This window comes from Manduca sexta, chromosome 18 (assembly GCF_014839805.1).
Source record: "Manduca sexta isolate Smith_Timp_Sample1 chromosome 18, JHU_Msex_v1.0, whole genome shotgun sequence".
Classification (NCBI taxonomy): domain Eukaryota; kingdom Metazoa; phylum Arthropoda; class Insecta; order Lepidoptera; family Sphingidae; genus Manduca; species Manduca sexta.
The window spans coordinates 3520208-3541183 of NC_051132.1; the positions used below are offsets into that span (position 1 = coordinate 3520208).

Genomic DNA, 20976 nt, shown 5'->3' on the forward strand with positions numbered 1-20976 from the left:
GGTATCCTATTTGCTGGTTTCCTCCGGTATTGCATACGATACACAAAAAAATACCTAACTACAGTGTGCTGCCTACTCACAAGAAAGTAGATGGAGCAAACTGGAAACATTTCAGTAAGAGTGCAGATGGATGATACCAGCTACACGGAAGTAATGTAAATAACACCCAAAACAATTAAAACAAAGAAAATCATTGACATATACAATTTAGTAACCCAAAATTATCTGTTACACTTATTACAACACCCAATATGTCACTCACATTACATAATATTATGTACATCGTTAAATCAATAAAAAGCCAGATACCGTTTATCCCATAACTTTTTAAAAAGGGTCAATAAAAAATCCATCACAGCCCGTTTCACACATGAAGTCATTATGGGTATACTCCGACCTAGTGTAAAAGATGTTGTGCTGTTCCTCTGTGAATTACATCCTATCCTAACTTTGTTCTCACTCCAAACTCACCGCAGACAATAATCCATTCCCTTCTCGAAGGACAGTGCCAGCGATTTGAGACTGCACGAGGACCAGTGTATCGGCGTGACCGATGTACTAGACGGGCTCATGATACACTTCTCGTCGGGGCATTCGCAGTCCTCCTCGGAGTCGTGCTCCATGCCGAAGTTGTGGCCCATCTCGTGCGCGATGGTCGTCGCCACCAGCCCGATCACTTCGGAGTGGTTCGTCGCCACGCCGCCAGAGTAGTTGTACGTGCATATCGGCCCTTTGAGAGCTTTGCCGACAACGCCGTCTTTGAATGATTGACGTCTGGAAAAAATAACGAAGTTCAGAAAACGAGGTCAATTTACCATAATTTTTTTTTTTTTTTTGTAATTGCTAGAAGTTAAAATAATCTTTCTGAAGGACGATAACGAGTTTGACTCGATAGTTTTCGTTGCGACTTCGCTTAAATGAGTACTATCTATGTCTATGTCCTCTAGTCTATGGCCTCTTAGCATCAAGTGACTTATTCATTTCATTATGTGGACCTTTACCATCAGGCGAAGGGACAGCCTCTATGAGGTTAGCATCAAGAAGGTAGCTTATTCATTTCATCCTATAAGTCTTTGTAATAAGGCGAGTGGCTTACTCGTCTTAAAGCGTCCAATTAACCCGATTTTATGCCAGATGATGTACTCACGTGAGCAAATGCGCGTTGTCGTTCGGTATGTCGACGACGAGGACGGTCCTGCGGTAGTGCAGGAAGTTGTTGAGCGTCTCGTCTCCGTTCTCTTTGAGTTTGATCTCGTCGCCCTCGTTCCACACCACCACGCCCACCAGCGCGATGAAGATGTTCAGCGGCGAGTACACCTGCAATGGGTTACACTTGGTCACTTCAAATGTTTGGACTTAGTCAATTTAAGTGTTTTTTTTCAGCCTGAGGATCTTCTTGTCATATTGCAAACGTTTCTTATTTCTTAATTTTCTTGCACAGCATATTATTCTATAACTCTAATGTATTAGAAAGTCTTGTTTCAAAAATATAATGTCTACCCGCCACCCGAATAAATATATTTTTCTTGGAACTATTAATTCTTCCACTTTAACTAACACACTCGTAAGTAGAGTAGGTATATTATTTATTACCTAATTGCTCGATTACACCAAATATATTATGACGTCATTGAGCGCCAGCAACTGCTCGCCCATCGGGTAATAAAAAAAGAACCTTGTAACTTGACTCACAGAGTTGATAATGTTGGCGACGTCCTTCAACTGTCGGTGCACGGTGTTGAGGTTCGCCCCGTTCGCCTGGAACTCCCTGTGGTCGGCGACCAGCACCAACTCCACATACCGCGAGAGCTTGTTCTCGTTGTACGGGCCGCGGACTTGCACGTCGTCTGCATGTCTTTTGTACTGGGGATATATACAAACATAAATTAGTGATCAACTTACAGGTACGAGCGGCGATAGCCTAGTTGGGTGTGGAACGGACTGCCGAGACGAATGTCCGCAGGTACGAAACCCAAGTGCACAACTTTAAATTTTCCAATGTTATGTGTGTAACTTTGTGAATTTTCGCTTGCTTTAATGGTGAAGGAAAACGTCGTGAGGAAACCTGCATACTTGAGGCGTTCTCCATAAAAATTTCGAAGGTATGTAAAGTCTGCCAAACTGCACTAGGCCCGTGTGGTGCCATGTGGTGATACATATTAGTACCCATGTATTCTTAGATTCAGTTTCGGAAAAATTCCCCCTTCGCCACTGCAATATCCTATAGTATTCTTTAGAGTACTTACCCTATCCACGCTGCGTGTGGTGCGCTTCAAATGTTTCTCTTGGTTATACTTCTTCATCAACATGGGATCGTAGGTGGCGTTGTGGGTAACACCGCCGTCGTACCCGCATTGGAAGTTGGTGTTCAGGTCCGAATGATCGTACAGGTAGTGCTGGGATTGGATATCACCACCTGGAACGTTAGGAATACTGTGATTATTTATAACCCACTAGCTTTTGCTCGCGGTTTCGCCCGCGTGATGGAGTTTTTCGGGATTTTTTTTTTGCGACTTCGTTGATATGTATCGTTATATTATGATCAAATGATTGTAAATAGTAGCCTATGTGTTATTCTGATGTATAACCAATACTACTGTAAAGTTTCATCCAAATCTGTTCAGCAGTTTTTTCGTGAAAGAGGAACAAACATACATACATACTAACATCCATACATCCATCCTCACAAACTTTCGCATTTATAACATTAATAGGATCGAGTAGCGATATTGTAATATTCCTGCTCTGAAATTCATCGGGGTATACGATGCTATCGAATCGATTATCCGCGATTTTCAATTAGCGATCCCAACCGCGTTTTTCGATCTATCTCAAAAATAGACCAATCAGAGCGAAGTATTTTGACACGCTTACAATTGAGTTATTGTGATTGGTTCATTCTCGGAATCGGATTGAAGATTGAGATCGGGATCATTTATTAAAAACAGCTGTTAAGAATTAAGACAACTTCTTCCATACATACAGTACGAATAGTTTTAGATATATTTCCTTATAACCATGCTATGGTTTGTCAGTATGTTTAGTTTATAAGGAGATATTATATTTGGAATCATTGAACCAATGCTAAAAATTACAAATAATAGGCTACATAACCCTCAAGTAACATAGACTTTACTTTTTAGTTTTGTTTTTTCTATTCCCTAAAATGACACTGGCAGCGCCCAAAATACAAGCAACTTATTGCATATTAAAAAAAGTATCTTACCTTCAGCTGGCTCAATGTATTTCGTTGTTTTACCGTCGAATATGATACCCCTGACGCCATGACACGTTGACAGGGCCACGCGAGAGTTCGGTTTGCCCTTAACAATGCCGTGGTACTGGCATAAATCTAGATCCTGGAAAAGAAATGATAATAAAATTTAGAGATGATATTAGTGGGAAACTTGGTGTCAAGAGCCCGTAACTAGAGTTTAGCACTGCAATGTTCGACGCCTTGAGACGTCAGAATTCTTGGGATCGCCTTTATTTCTTAAATTGCAATGTGTGGTGACAGTTTGATGTGTGGATTTGTATGGCTAATTAGATTTTCAAAAGCCAAAACCCTTTCATCCTTTCTTTAACACTTATACTTTTGTTTATTGCCGGCAATAGTTCTATGATGGTATTATGGGTGTTTATCGCTGTTGAAGATCAGTTTACAGTTCACACCAAGTGAGTAACCTATTTGCTGCCTTTACTACACTACACAAGTAGTGGATCTAATGAGCGGAATAACATATCAAATATGACTACCAAATATAAAACAAAGGTAAACGAAAGAAGAGAATTTTTCTGTTATCGTTGTAATCGTCCAGGGCATAAAGCTTCTGAATGTTAATCAAAAGCACGCTCTGCTACCACAAGAATGAAAAGACCTATTTCTAGAGATTATATTCAAACACAGAAGCCATACCTCTTTCTTAGGTTTGTGGAGAACGGTCTTTCCATTTTTCTTGTAGCGCACTGTGTGCCCCTCCGTGATGAGGTCGTGGTTCAGCCACAGCTCCAGCACGTACTCCTCTCCGTCCAGCGCCACCGTCATCTCCAGTTCTGAATGATGTGCACCGCTCTGGAATAACAGACTTTATTGTAATACTGACAAGGTAGTGTATTGATGGGCATTGTGAAACTTACATCATGTCTTAGGACGACAAGTGTAGTGGAGCGCCACGCAGTCCTTTATAATACAAAGTTTTGTTTGGTGTTGCTACTGATTATGAGCGGTTTCATCGCTTACCATCAGGCGAGCGACTTGCTCATTTCGTCATTCAACTGCTATAATAAAAATATTGAGTGCTCACGTAAAATGCAGAAACAAGAAAAATGACAACCAGCGAGGGACATTGCAAATCTCGACTTTATGTTAAAGGGCTTCCGATCAGATAAGCCACTTGGTTATTTAACATTCACAATAGATCCAGATGGTGTCAGAGATATAACAAGCATGTATGAGAGGCAGGGCGCAAATGCAACTGTATTACACATTTTACTAAAGTTACTTCCGTCCCATGAAGTAAATCGAGCCCTGACCATCACCTTATCGGACACACTTTCAATTCATATGTTACTAATTTTTCGCTTTGATATTGAAGCAAAAAATGATAATATAATTAAAACATAACAAAGTTATCACTTATCACCATAGATAGTAGATTTGTAGTACCAACAATGAAAAAACGCAATGGGAGACACGGTGGTTTAACAAGCGGAACGGAAGTACCATGCGCATGACCTCCGCAATAGATCGCATTATGTATCAATCGTTTGCACACGTTAGAATTTTTTATTTCAAACTAAGTTTCAGTCGCGGCTTGGTCTGTGTGAAAAGTCTTTCCCGCTACAAAAAACTTTAAAACACTGTAAGACGCTATCGCCATCTATTAAAAAAATCAGATGAAAAACTCCATTATTTCCCATGAGAACATATTACCAGTATAAAAAGGCTATATGGTAATACAGGACATGGGCTACCTGTGCACCAAATTTCATCAAAATTAATTCAGTTGTTTCTGTGTTTACATCTAACAAACATACAAACATTAAAACATTTTCACAAACTTTCGCATAAATATAATATTAGTAAGATATAACAAATTGTTATGTTTTCTTCATAAAATCTTCCCGCCAGCAATACCTATCAGTCCGGACTCTAGTATTCATGCCCGATAATTACTATAGGGTCGATCCCTATAACATCATGAGACGGAATACACACGGCGAAAAGTGGTTCCTACCGTTTCACGAATAAAAAACTATGAGTATGACTGTATTTTGCCTCTGGCTAGGCCAGTGATATCCATTTTGATATAGGTCATGGCATCATGGGACTTCATTTTTTTTTGTGACGGCTAAATATCTCCACTTAATAGGACAATATTGATTTACTTGATTGATTAATCCTCGCCACTCGACACAATTATGCCGACCTGTGTGAAACTGGATATACAGGCTGACTTAATTATGACACCTTCTGGGCTCACTTTCTGGGTGGCTACAAGAAAGCCGTTGCCCTTCAGTGGGACAATCGTGGCTGACGTGTGAAACTAATCGTGCAAGATCTATGGAAGTTATGACTGAAACATGAGATGCGAACGTAAAAAAATCTGATAAATGCTGCTTTGAAGGTGAAAGTGGAATTATTTCGAAGTCGTGAACGTCGTGTATTTTCTTATTTTGGCGACTGGTTCGTAAAATAAGAATAGAATAACGTTCAATGCTGCCAGTAACTAGCTCTTGCTAGCAGCACTGCCCGCGTGAAAGTTTTTCCCGAAATAAAAGTAATTGTAGCCCGTCCAGGAAAATAAAAAAACTTGCTTTGAGAGCGCCACATTCGCTATTTCATTTTAAAATTGTCATTGCTGTTGCGAGAAATTAGATATATTTTTCACTACAACCTGGCGATTTTATTTTCCTGTTAAGCTTTGCTTAATTGAATTAGCGGCGATAGCCTAGTTGGATGTAAAACGGACTGACGGCAGATTTAAAACCCAAGGGCACCTATGACTCTTCTTAAAATTATGTGTGTATTCTTTGTGAATTATCGCTTGCTTTAATGATGAAGGAAAATATCGTGAGGAAACCTTCAGACCTGAGAAGTTCTCTGTAAAAATTTTGAGAGTGTGTGAAGTTTACCAATAAGTACTAGACCAGCGTGGTGGACTAAGGCCTAATTCCTCGCAGTAGCAGAAGAGGCCCAGCCCAGCAGTTATATAATACAGAGCTGATATTATTATTATATGAATGAATGCCTTAAGGCGGGTTCCCGCAGCGCGCGATATTGCGGCCTGGGTCCAGTCGATAGCACCATGGGAAGAGTGTTGTCTGTGGAAGCGCAGTCCGTAGCAGTGCGAAGGATCCGAAGTCGGTAACTTCAAAGGTGCGGCAGCTGCAGCGATACAACTTTGCATTTTGGATTGACAAAATGGCTTCGAATATCAAGACTCATACAGACCGACATGCATCGTTGCCTTCCAACGTGTAGTGTGTGGTGCAGTTGTCTGTAGTCGACTGTGCGTGATAATCACCAGAATCATCATAGAAAGCCAGCTTTGGAAGTAAATCATCAACAAAATGACTGGCTTTTCTTTATATTCGTATTTTTAACTGACTTTAAAAAAAGGAAGTGGTTCTCAATTCGACTGTATTTTTTTGTTTTTTTTTTAAACGGACCAAAGCAAATTGAGCCCTCCGCACCTGACGGTAAGTGAAGTAGCGCCTAGATAGAGTGTTGACTGACGAGAGATGGATATTATTCGCCCGTCGACACAATTATGATGGTATGTTTGAAACCGGTTATATACAGGCTGATCCCGGAACGCGACACACTTACTAGGACTACTATGGCGTGGTTTACACCTTGTGTACTGTTGTCGCGCTTCGGCGGATGCAAATATCTTACCACCAGCACAATCATCATCCAATTACAATGGCTTTAGTATCACCTTAAGAATTAATCTATGTGTATAAGATATGTTTTTTTTTATTTAATTGGTCGACACAATCAAAACACAATTGAGTTTCTCAAAGCAAAGATTTATTGTGGTAAATTTATGGTTATAATACAATTAATTAAACAAAAGTATTTACTACTAAAACTTTACACGTAAGCAAAGAAACGACATTTAATGTTATTGATCACAATGTCGAATCCAAAATAACCATTACATTAATTATTTTTCATATCATATGTAATAAAATAAATTGTTTTCTCTTGACAGCTAAATGCTTCATAAATTGTATTTAATACAGAATCGGACTATGGTCGAACTATCACGATGGAGATTTAATGCGCTAGAATATTTAAAAGCAAGAAAAATATATTTTTCTTTACATGTGTATTATGCATTAGCTGATATTCGAATTCTATTGCTAGAAATTAATCCGATTTTATGTACAAGAACCTTCCAGAACCCTAAGGCATTTCGATAAGGTACAGTAAACACATCTAAGAATACCAACCGTATCTTTGGTGGACGATATCTGTCGTTTGGTTCTGCCATGGTGGACTTTGGGCTGCACTATTTTATGTCGATTGAAGTCTGCCGCAGGACTTTCTGTAACAAAGAAAAATCATCGTAAATAAGTGCGACATTAAAGTTGCGAGTCGTTTAATGTATAACAGTAGACGTACAGTCAGCCACAAAAGTAGATGAAAAAATTCAAAATTTTACATTGCCATTAAATTTACTGATAGTAGATGATTACCCCTCGTCAATCGACACAAATATGCCGGCACATATGTTGAGTATAGTGCATTATAGACCTAATGCCGATATTTTTAAACTTTGTGCATACCTCGACGGTCTAATCTTCACTGTCCCATGAGTGTTACGACATCCACGGTATTTTATACGTCGCTATTTTTAACTCAATAAGTAGCACAATGTTTTAATAGAACACCATCTCACGCTCACGAGGCTATGTCGCCAAATGGTTAGGCAGAGGTGAAACGAGCACCCACATACCCTCAGCTTATAGCCAGAGACATATTTGATGATGGCAAATCAATTGCTATAACAATATTATAAAGAGAAAAAGTTTGTTGTAGGGGTTAAATTATCTATGGAACTACTGAATCCATTTTGAAAATTCTTCCACTAATAGAAAGCTACATTACTCTTGAGTGCTAAAGGCTACTTTATATCACGGAAAACATTTTAACGCATTTTAATTTGAACCGCGGGCAATAGCTACTTGGGTATAAATTCAAATTATAGTTTATAATATTTTGTCACATTATATGAGTTAATTGTATTACCTAATATGTTTCACTTCGTATTATAGATGCTGTATATGATAATAAAAGGAGGGCTTAATATTACAAAGGTTTAATTTTTTGGTCGAAGACTTATGAGTACTATAATAGTGTTACATCGTACAGGAAATCTAAATTTGGCAGCGCTATATACGATTATCTAGCGACAAAATAATATAACGACATCGTTGTGTATAACAGAGACCTATGAAAAGCCTCGCCTTCTTATTTTAGTCGCATCGTATTGTTGCTATCTAAGACATCCTAACTCCCAAATTACATTCCCAGGTCATGGAATACTTTTATGGGGTTTTCTATTACAGTTTGTTTTGAATTTGTTGACGAATCATCAAACTGATGTATACAACGCAATGGAAAATAGGTAGGTAGAAGAAGATTTTACAATTCCCTTTTGGCAACACGTCTTGGATAAGACGGATTAAGAAGCGGCGATAGCTTAGTTGGTTGTGCAACGGTCTGCCGAGACGAAAGTCCGCAGGTTCAAATCCCAAGGGCGCGCACCTCTGACTTTTCTAAAAAATTATGTATGTATTCTTTGTGAATTATCGTTTGTTTTAACGGTGAAGAAAGACATCGTGACGAAACCTGCATACCTGAGAAATTCTCTATAGGAATTTTCGAGGGTGTGTGAAGTCTACCAATCCGCAATGGACCACCGTGATGGACTAAGGCCTATTCCCTCTCTGTAGTAAAGGAGGCCTGGGCCCAACAGATGGACAGTATATAATACAGGGCTGATATTATTATTATATTTTATTTAACACGTCTTGGTACTTTCTTCGGCCTCGCTGAACAAGCAGCGCAAGTGGCATTTCATTACAAGTTGCAACTACTTCCCGGTATCGTATTGCAATTTGCGACGCAGCATTAAATTACTGTAAATACAAAACTGGAATAAATAACTTATTCCCGCGATAACATTTTTGTGTTACATAATATTGGATATTGTAGCTTGGCACAATTAATTATAAAGACATAAAGAGTAGGCGCGTACAGGCTGTTCAATTTAATCGGGTATAAAATAGAAGCTTAAATTTTTAAACAAAAGCCGCCATAACGAAGTTAACGTTCTCGGCATATATTGCTGATGATGTATGCTATTCGACAACCAATCAAATTACCCGCTCGTGTGTGCGTTCCCTAACAAGCTGACATTCGCATTAATATAATAGATGTCAAAAACCTTAGAGATATCAATCAGGAAGGCCGTGCAGGATGTCGTTTTGGCGCGCGAATGGGTGAATCATTTGAAAAAAGAATACATTTGCATATTATAATGTTGCATTAACGGTACAAACAAACTAACACAAAAGCCATTGTTAGATAGGTTTTATGTCTAACCATACAAAGGGGCCATTAAAGTGCTACGATGAATTTACGTGAATAATTAAAAGAATAATAGCAAAATAAATCGTAAATATTAATTAATTAAGACATATTAAAGACAATTTTACTAAGATAACACATTTTATATTTTGTACTCAATTTTATACTTTTCAAAATACAAAATACCCAAAATAAAATTAGCAATATTATAATAATTATGTGATGACATCAGTCCGAATAGATCTAGTCTAGACCAAGATCAACGACCGTCCTCTATTTTAACGATACCAAATTATATGAAACAATAACGCTATATTTATACAGCGGCCACCGCAATTACGTGCCGACATTACAGACTTTGTACTATAATTCTATAATACAAACTGTAATTAATTACTTTAGTCTGGATGGCGGGTGATCTATATACCATGACAAATGTTTGTTTGGTCTGCGAATATTTGTTTGGGGCCTGGGGTCTTTCTAAGTCTGACACATTAAGGTCTAGAGACCAGAATGTCTCCGGGTTTAGGATGTCAAAAGATCATGTTTAATAATATTATAATTGAACTGTATTTCCAAGCAGTAAAGATACGTAAATTGCAATCACGTTTTTAAAACCGGAAAATTCATTTCCTAATGAAGCCATCACAGTCGATGGAAAAATTTTCTGGAATTTTCTTGCAAGTAATTATCTTACATTTTTTACCTAAAGTTAAAAATGAGCCTCAAAAGGAACGCGTAACAATAGCATGATCCAAAAATCGCACCAGTTTTCACATTTTTTAACAAAATTCGCCGGTCATCGGACGAGCGAAATGCTTGTTTCTTTATTTACGGCGAAACAACTAAATTGTATTAGTGAGTGAGCATTCATATCACTGCTTTATTACGATTTTCTTGTACGTACTATAATACTCACTGAAAATGATCTCAATGTTGTGGTAGTGACTCGAGGTTGTTTAGTCCGGATCGAAGGACCAAAACATTTTTTGCCTTTCATCACATGTTGAATCTAAATATTCTGGTAGCGCATCTTTAAGTATTTTTTATGCTAGTATAAACGATTTAGTTCTTTACTTTAGGCCTGCACCGTACTATTGAAGTTTTTTAGTTTTCTCCTGATAAAAATCTCTTTTTCAAACTTACTTCCGGAGTCCCTCAACCATTGTCATCCACCATTCTTGGCTATCATACAAAAATCTACCGTAAACGCAACCCGGATATGTTTTTTATCATCCCCATCTGTTTACGGGCGTCATACGCGCGTGACGTACGCTATATGCCCATAATCGCTATCACAATGGTATTGTGATGTCCGCGTACCATAAATAACTCACTAACTGGGCCAGGCGCGGACCGGTGTGTGCGACGCGTGTGGCGGCAATGCGTGAATCAACACTCCAAATTCACAAATTAGTGATAGAGCTTGTGAATTTTAGGAGCTTAAGCATTACAATATTATTCAAGATATGTTTGAATATATTAGGGCCTGGATCAGTATAATATAGGCTACTTTCTACCCCGTAAAATCGTGCAGTGAGAAGTCTTAAGTAAGCGGAGTTGCGAGCAAAATATAGTTATACACGATCGCTAAATGTGTTGAGGTTGCATTTTATAATTGACGTAGTTAGTATTTCACTCTTTTCTAAAGTAACCTTTACATAAGCCAACATGTATACCTCATTATTATGACAATAGAAATATTTAACGTCCTGACCTACTGAACATTAACAATAGAATATAATGCTGAACGAAAAAAAAAGAACGTAATATGTCAATTATTATTGTAGTACCGAAAAACACATAGTAAAGTGAATAACATATTTGGAGATGATGACGTAAAATATTTTTTTAAAAAACTTTTTCAAGTGAGAGATCTTTAAAAAATACCTTTCCGTGAAACTGTTAAACACGATAAGCGAGAACGATAAAAACTGATTTATACGTAGCAGGATACGTGTTCATCCTGTTTATTTTGAACTTGGCTTTTTAGATAATCTATGGCAAAATTTAAAGCGCCTTAGCCTTTTGACGTTTAAGATAAAATGGCGGCGTTCTATTTAAATGGCGCGAAATTGATTTATAGTCGACAACAATTTTGTTTTAAATTTTAAATTATTTTTACACATAAACATTATAAAAGGAATTGTTAAAACTATTGTGATCGAAATAATGATTCTAATAGGCGAGACTAGAGAGATATTAACTAGTTGTTGATTTTTCTGCACAGCGCATACCAATCCTTCATACTGTGAGGCGGAGTAATTGCTTTTAATAGAGTCAATTCAACATTTTTAACAAAACCGGCTTTACTCTCGGTTTAAAAGGCGTGACATCAATTAGCAAAGTCTAGACGTATCAATTTTTAAATGCTTTTACATTTTCAAGTCTTTTACTCGTGTAATTAAGTTAAAAGCATACTAAACATCTTAGAAAGACTTGGTAAAGAGAAAAAATAGTTGCGTCCTAACAGTTGCGAGAATTGAGAGTCTTATGTCTTAACCTAACCAAAACCAAACAATAACAACAAACCAAAACCGATATCGCAAATAATCGTTGGAGACTACTTAAACAGACTTTTCCTCTTTATAATAATTAGTGCAAAATTCGATAGAGATGTAGAAGAAGTAATGTCTTTTGGGTTTCGTATGACGAGAAAGATATCTGGAGGTACAAATTAGAATATACCCCTTCATAATCCTTATTGCGTTCCACTAAGGCTCTTATTGCTAAACTGGGCCCTGGCGCCTATAGATACATCAGAATTTATGTGTGCATCGTCAACGGAGATCAGTAAACTTCAGGTGACCCATTAACTCTTCCAACGACTTGTCCCATAAAATGTCAGATGGTCCAGTGACTGACGAAATCTACTCTACTCCAAGTGGTTTAGTACGAGTTGAGAAACAAAACACATCAACAGATAACTGTTAACTGCGTAACACGTAACCTGTTGAATCATTAAAACTGATGCTACAGGCATCACTCCGACCATTCCTGCACGGAGCGCTAGGGATGTTACTGTATCGATTATTTTATCACAAAAATCGTTATCGATAATAGTTTTACGATTGATTTTGTAATCATAGTAAACACGATAATGTCTTCATTAAATAAGTGTGATGTATCTATTGAACACTAAGCTTGTTTACGTTCAAGAATGTACATTCCTGTCGTAATACCAGGTACAAATTTCAAGCTATTTAAGTGACGTGTATTTATTAAATTTCATTCACGAATTTATTTTCTGAAATTATCTTACATTTGCCATTTTTCTTTGATTTGATCCACACTTCAGGCTTGAGTTACAATTCTGCTTACGCATTTACTAACATGGCTAATTGTTCTATGTAATCAAAACCTCTGTCCTTTGTCACGTCGTTCATTAAGTTTGTAAAGAGACGTATTCTCCCTCACACGAAGGACTTGGATCGAGTTTCACCATTATGACCTTGCTGATGATTGAATTAATTACTTCCTTAGTTTAATTTCAGTATGATCATGTCTTTAGATTTCTTACAAGCTAGCTTCTTGTCATCAACCTTACTTTTTGTGCTCGTTGTTACACGATAAAATAGTTTGTTTGTGAACAACATTAAAAGTATGATATGAATATTCATATCATACTATAGTTTATAATACTCGTCTTATGTTTTAATCCATTGCTTTGCCATCGATTACCAAATATTACTTATAAACTTGATTTAGCGTTAAGAGATGGTTAAGCATTGCTTAAATAGCTGTCAAAATTAAACATCTCCGATGATTAAAAGTTTAAGGGCAGACTAGTCAAGACGTAATTAAGCTTAGCTTTGCGAAATTTTTATAATAACCAATATAACAATGTAATATAACAACCAGTTGCCGCTCTTTAGCCAGTATTTTCCATCAAATTTATCGACAGAGACAAAAATCAAATTCAAATCTATCTATGAATATAAATTCAAAGTTTATCAGTTTTCAAATTAGTAGCAAAAGCCTTTCTAACCGAGCATCGTCTATTAATTAATCGCTTGTTGCTGACAATCGGAATCGAACCCGAGCACCAGCTCTGTACAGCTGGTACCGATACAAACATGTTATGTGTGTTAACGATTTCAGTTCGGCTCTGTACTGTTCCCATCAGACTACACGGAAAAACTAAGGGTATTTTTATTTTTCTAATTAACTATCAAATTAACTGAAGTGCTTACAGTATTCCTTTTTTGTTGAACCAAACATATTCTTTTATATCAGACATCAAACACTTATTATTTTAAAGGATGTAAAAAATATGTTGCATTAGCATCACTAATTACTATTGTGCTTTTGAAGTTTACTAATTTTAAAATTATAATTAATTATGCAGCGCACGCAACGGAAGTTCTCAAAAAGAATATTTTTTCCCAATTTTATTAACAGTTTTCATTGATGCTCCCATTGGTCATAGGAAGATGTCATAGCCTATAGCGTTCTTTAATAAATGGCCTATTTAATACTAAAAGCTTTTTTCAATTCGAACCAGCAGTTGCTGAGATAAGCACGTTGAAACCAACGAAGTCTTGAGCTTTACTTAATACTAATGTATAATATACATTAGTATTAAATAAGAATTGTATTAATCTATCTATATATACATTGTATATATAGATAGATTAATACAATTCTTAATATTACTTCTTCTTCTTATTCCGAATTAAATTAAAACTTTAACTTAAACTTTCAGTGTCAATTAATTCTCAGTAAATGTAGGCTAAGGGCAATTGGCGAGTTGATACAAGATAATCCGATAATTGAAGCTACCCTTAAGGAGCTATGGTGTGGATTAACGCATTCAATCCGGATTACTGTAAAGCGTACATCCAAGAACCTGAACACTATCGACTTATTTCCTTCATTCCTTCATAAAGTTCCATACAAAGCACAATGGATATCATATAAATGTAATAAACTGGTATAAAACTGAAACAAAGATATTTCATTACGGAAAACTATTGTTTATTAGCCGTTACCTTATTATGTGTTAGCTTTTATGGCACGGCATAAGGACAGAAATAGCTATACTCGTCGACTTTCTATATTTGTGCATTCAACATTCTAGCTGTGAAGTTATATTTCCATGTAGCGGGGACAGTTGCGTTGTAAATGTTACGGGATGAGTTATATTATAGGATTTATGTATTTTGTACACAAATCTTTACTAATATTATAAAGCTGTTGAGTTGTTTGTTCGTTTGAACGCGCTATACTCAGAAAAAAATAAATTTCTTTCACTAATAAGAATTGAAATTTCGTAAAAATACACACAAAAGATGTCCTAATTCAAAATATAATATAAAAAATTAATGTCGCAAAAATGTCCTCAAATTTAGCATTCCACCCCATGTATGTAATTGTAAATGGCGAGTTAAATATTTTAAAAGTATGTGGGGAAAGACGTATGGAACGACACAGTCATAACACACAAAAAAGCTCCTTAAACAATTTGATAAAAGCATACACATTTAAAATTAACTGTATTACGACTGCTTTTATATTACTGATAAAATAAACGCATGACGATAATGAAATAACAATACCTTCGCCATTAGAAAAGGAACAAAATACGATCACCTAATTTAACGTCTTGACAATATTTTAATTAAAGTTTTGTGTGACAGCTTCCGGAGTCTGGATAATAAACAGTACAGTGACATCGCATTAATCATTCTTACACAAAAAAATGGCGACCGAGTGATGAGATATGTGAATGGGTCGACCGTTATTACGATGTCTTTTTTATAATTTGTATTAACTCGCCATCTGCAATAAGTCACTTTGTCAAATCGCTGGTTCACTATTACAAGGTCCTATGTTAAGTATTACTTATGTTGCAAAAATGAGATTAAAAAAATTCATATAAATTTTAAAAACAATAATTAATGACTTCCCCTTAATTTATTTCTTGGGATTGTTGGAATTTTTTATTGAAAAAATTTAGAATCATGTGATATATATAATTTAATATGCACACCAAATATAACACAGAGCCTTGTATTGAGCCAGAGATATATCAACATAAATGAAGTAAAGTATGTTTATAGAGAAGTTTATTAATTTATTATTTGCTAGATTACAAATTAATAATTACTAATCTTCCTGGGACAATCCTGTATCATAGAAATTTAAAAGAAGGTTTGTTACAAAAAGTCTACATACAACAACACCGATTAGTAAGACAAACTAAATTACAGCTCACTTTACTGTTACTTTACTCTCACATCGCAAAGATGGAATAGTTGCCGCTATAATTTCCCTAATAATTACTCGATAGATTTCTTACGAAAATTCTGTTTTCGCAATTGCACCGCGACGCGACTAACAAGGAAAAGATAAAACGATAGACAGGACCGTTTACTATGATTAATTAGATTCATAAAAGATCTTTTTACTAGATACAGAGAGTGCAACTTAAGGGCTAGTTTGCGTTGAAAACATGATAAATGTTGAAGCTAAATAAATGTTAATAAAGCATTTATGAACTTTAAGGTTTATTACATTCAAAAGCTTTCAATTTTATTTCAATAATATGAAGTAGGTTATTTAAAAAGTTTTAACGTAAATGTTAAAGTCGTTATTTTAACATTGTTTTTAGTAAGTACGTGACGTAGGTTTTTTTTTATTTCGACATAACAAAACACTCGATCACAAGTCTTGCAATATTAACAATAAAGTTTGGAAAAGTTTGTTATTATAATACAATACTACAGCTACCAAACATTTTCTAAATCAGTTGAAGAATCGTGAAAATATACAAATAATCAATTATTACTTACCTATTGTGACTGGGTAGGATAACTTTGAAACAATATATTTAATATTGAAAGAACAATAATTTTATTAATAACAAAAGTGACGAGAAAACATAATTTTAATTTGTTGTTTGTATATTAAAATGTAGGCAATAGTAACTGGTATTGAAATTCAAACTAATTATAATTGTTAAATAAATGTTTCATCACGTGATGTTTGCCTGCAATATGGAAATCCCATAAAAATTCTGAAAACGTACGCACAAATAACGCCATGATGTCATTTCAACACAATTCTCTGTTGAATAACAATGCATTTGCGACTTAAATACAATTTTCGAAATAATATAAATTATATATTTAATTTCCTGACACATTAACGACCATAAATCTAATGCCGTTAGGTCCTAATTCAAAGTCCAAGAACAGGAGCCTCTGCTCATGAAGTTTGTCAATAGCCAGCTTATATTACTGGATGTTATTTAGCTAACCAGGAAAGCAAACCGTCAAAACACCCAAGGTATTTAATCAAGTATACCATTGTTGCCAGTCGGGTATGAGATATATCCGGTACTCTCCCACCGGTAAACTAAAGCCGCCCATTTCGCCTTCTGGCAACTTTTAAGTTCTGCAAGTAATGGCTTACACTCCGCCCTTAGCTTCAAGATATGATATATATAAGATAGGGTCATAAAGATTGGCGTTAGCTCTTGCTATGAAGTGCATTTTGGTTAAAACAACTAGACTGGGTTTAAAATCGATTGATACATTCGAATGGTATTCCTTTGTACCGTGCGATATCATGATTCATGACTAAGTTTTAAGACGTAATACTTAAGCCAATAGCTGAAGTAATATAATTACTATGATTATTAAAACATTACTGGATTATAATCTTATTGTAAATTCTGAAAATCTAGGCACAAATGCCATAGCTTAGACGGGAACTCGTTGCACTGGCTTCATCTTATAGGAACCTTCAACTGGCAATGGCAATAACTACATATATCATATGAATAAATGATTTGAGAATGTCTTCTTATAGTCAGCTGAACAGTTAGACAAACGGTATAACATAATGCTAACTTTTTTTATTGCTTTGCTAGGTAAACGATTAAGCGGTCCGCCTGATGGTAATCAGTATCCGCGGCCCATGCAATAAAGCAATGCCAAAGGCACATCTAAGTCTTTGCCTGCCGGACGATGAACACTCTTTTTGAGCTTTATTTAAAGTCATAGCACTCGGGGAATAATGATGCAGGGAGTTCATTCCAAGCCTTTGTTTACAATAGCCTAAATATCATAAAGAAAACTCAATACTCGGGTCAGACAGAGATATTTAATCGCGATTCACGTAAAAATAAACCATACATACACAATATACCAAATTCCAATAGAACAATAAAAACTGCGGCTGCTTTAGTAGTTCAACACCTTACTAAAGAAGATATGCATCAAATTCGTGTGTGATTCATTCGTTTCCAATGTTTTATATTCGATGTATTTGCATATAAAAACGTACAAGATATGTATCTTTCTGGAATGTTCTGAATGTACTGGTTTAAAGCTAGTCAAGAAGGGGCAAAGCGACATATTGAAAAGGAATTAGCGTGTCTAGTATCAAGTGTTGTCTTAAACATTATAATAATTGCTAAGACTAGAGAAGTGTTTAACCCTTTTCTTAGACAGCACGTTCAAAAAAGGTTTCTCCGAAGTAACATATCTGGTTGGTTCTGAGCAAGTCTTTATAGAGATTTCCTTGATGGATGCCGTTTTGATTAATTATCTTAGACGAATAGGTATCCCTGAATAGCGTCCATTATGATCGCTGTAAAAACTTGCAGCAGTAACTTGCCTTTCGAGGCGCGGTTAAGGATCGACCAGTGGGAATATAGATACTTGTACTGTATTTCATCAGGTTTTGCTTTTTAGTAGTCCGCAATAATATAGTAACTTGTGCTCGCGGTGTAATTCAGTTCGTGAGGAATATTTAACAAAAGCTTTTTTTCGGCAATGTGGCTTCAATGCGCCTGATGTTAAGCGAAGTGAAGCTTATAAAAAGTGCTTATGACCTTTCTTGGGGTTCAATCTTACGCCATACCAAATTCTATGGAAATTAGGTAAGCAATAAATTCAGTAGAAGAAGTATTAGACATGAAGCGTAAAAGACTGAATTTCTTTCACATTAGTAATACTACTTTTAGAACCACTATTAGATCTTTCAGTCTACATGTAAACATAATTCACTATATTAATCGGTAGATGGCGCCCCTATTTTTCCCCATACACTATTTTACATAACAATACCTGGCATCGAAGCGGAACCCCTCGTATGCATTTGTGTGACGCGAAACGCCCATTGTCCTGCACTTTTGACAGCCGGCGAACCTTAACGGCTGGCACACTTACATTTACATTCCTGCCAAACGATTTTAAACTGTATTCCTGTAATTATAAATTCTTTTTGAATACACAACAGCTGTTGGTGAGGAACTTGTTCAGTCGATATAAGGGTCAGTGACGCCTGACATGGAAAGTTCATGATAATTTAGCTCGACTAATTGCAGGCTGGCTGGCTCGTCGTAGTCTCTCAAAAATGTATTAAGACTTTCAGAACATGGGTTTAATTTTGTGTCGAGTTTATTTCCATTGTAATTATGCGTTGAAATAATTTGTTCTCTGTAAACGAGATCAACAAAAAGGTTCCGATCAAATGTCTTTTTGGTCGATGCTGTCAAATTCTTCTGAAAAGCTACACACAATCTCCATAATCCAATATTATATAAATATTACATTTCAACATAAAGTTCATTTCAAAGTACGACTAAAAATTGTGTTTTACAAGGTTTTTTTTCATTTCTTGTAATAACAATGTATTATAAAGTCAACCTAATTTTACAAACCATAAAAAAATACAACTCATAATTCCACGTATCCGTAACTGCCAAGCAAATTCCGACATGACAAATAATGTTCTAGACCGAAATTCTAGTCGAAGTGAAATCAAGCATGAGATCTGAGTCAGTAGGTAACAGAACGGACTTCAACAAGGACCGTTCGTGCGGACGTGAGATATTTTTTTATACCCACATCCCCGACGCTGAGGTAAAAAATAAATATCCTATTATGCGGGTTTGTATCCTTTTAGGGTTTTCAGGGTTCCGCATGATTTTGTCGGTGCTCTACTTGACACTGCAAAAATTTTAAACTGTTAATTAACCTCCTTTTTGATAACCTAACGCTGTGATTGTGTTTTATAACTTTTTTTTACGTGATTTAATTTGGAAAATTCCATGATTAAATGTATTGCTGATTAAAAATGTTTATTGGTAAACCTTTTGACTTATAAAATCAAATCAAGAACATAATATTCTAGTTATGAATAATTGATTGCCTTCATCATTTGATAGAGAATTCGGATTAGTCCAATATACTTCTAATCATCAAAAATATTATAAATTAAACGATATAACCCATAATTTTCCCATCCCGTTGTTAAAGAACTATCTAATGACTAACCAATTTAATTTTTTATTAAAACATAAAGTGCTATATTGCGGCGATAGATTAATTATGTAAAATACAATCCGTAATTTATTCTGAATATAATTTACTACCCATATATGAAAATTGGACGTCTATTTTCATTATTATTAATTAATAACTTATTCTAACGTTCGTACAAAATTGTTACAACGCTAATTAATGTGAGATTTTTTAAATATAACTCTTAACATTTTAACTACGGAACCTCGTATATAAATCGTCACTCTCGCGTGACCAATTTTTTTTTATAATCTACGGCGCTATGACGCACGCTTGTAAACTTCCTTCCATTGTGAGAAATGTGCCAGCAGATCCGTCCGCTCATGTGGATTAGTATTGTGTTGGATCAACAATAGTCATTATTAAGCGTTTTTTAGGTGTTTCACCGTATTTAATAATAGGGCAGCTTTCGGCAGTCTTATGATTCTTATTACCCACGAAATAAGACTCAGTTTTAGGTTGGAATCAGGACTATATATGATGTGTGGTATTCGAAATAATATTTATTAAGACTCAGGCTAGTCATCAGAAATTTGCACATTGTAACTAAAATATGACACTATCACAGCAATCGGTGTTTGAGTAATTTGATGTTCGTAATTTTGCACAGTACACGTGGCAGTAAGTGCATGAAACAGCATACATAAATCATAATATCAATACAAGTACCTCTTGAAAAATATGACATCAGTATAATATTCATGAAGTTTACTTAGTTAATTGACAAAGTTATTTAAAAGCCAAATATTTGCGCCTGATGAATCGCAAATATGTCAGAAACAACATAGCTGTTATTAGGACAATTTCGATGGAACTGAGCGACATTGCAAGGACGCCCACTTGCGGCCGGTTCACTTTCTCTGGAACAGTTGTGAAACGAGCGAAATGTGTTGCGAATCTACAGTACTGCTACTGGTACTGTACTATTCACACCATCAGATCTATTGTGGGACAGCTAGGTTTAGTTCAGCAGGTAGATGATTAAACGCTAGATTTTCGTAATGTGCTTGATGCTGGCTGAAATGATGTTTAATGGCCACGCTAAAAACTATAATA

At 35.8% G+C, this 20976-nt stretch overlaps 1 protein-coding gene across 1 annotated transcript in view; it reads right to left on the reverse strand.

Annotated features, from left to right (window-relative positions):
- Positions 1-20976, reverse strand: part of LOC115444279 (disintegrin and metalloproteinase domain-containing protein 19) — an 87569-nt gene that overhangs the window by 12641 nt on the left and 53952 nt on the right. Inside the window, exons 2-8 of the mRNA XM_030170001.2 lie at positions 7462-7556; positions 3917-4072; positions 3227-3359; positions 2247-2416; positions 1693-1863; positions 1148-1317; positions 472-774 (exon numbers count right to left, since the gene is read on the reverse strand). Of these exons, the coding sequence (XP_030025861.1) occupies positions 472-774; positions 1148-1317; positions 1693-1863; positions 2247-2416; positions 3227-3359; positions 3917-4072; positions 7462-7556 (1198 nt within the window). The remainder of the gene's footprint in view (positions 1-471; positions 775-1147; positions 1318-1692; positions 1864-2246; positions 2417-3226; positions 3360-3916; positions 4073-7461; positions 7557-20976) is intronic.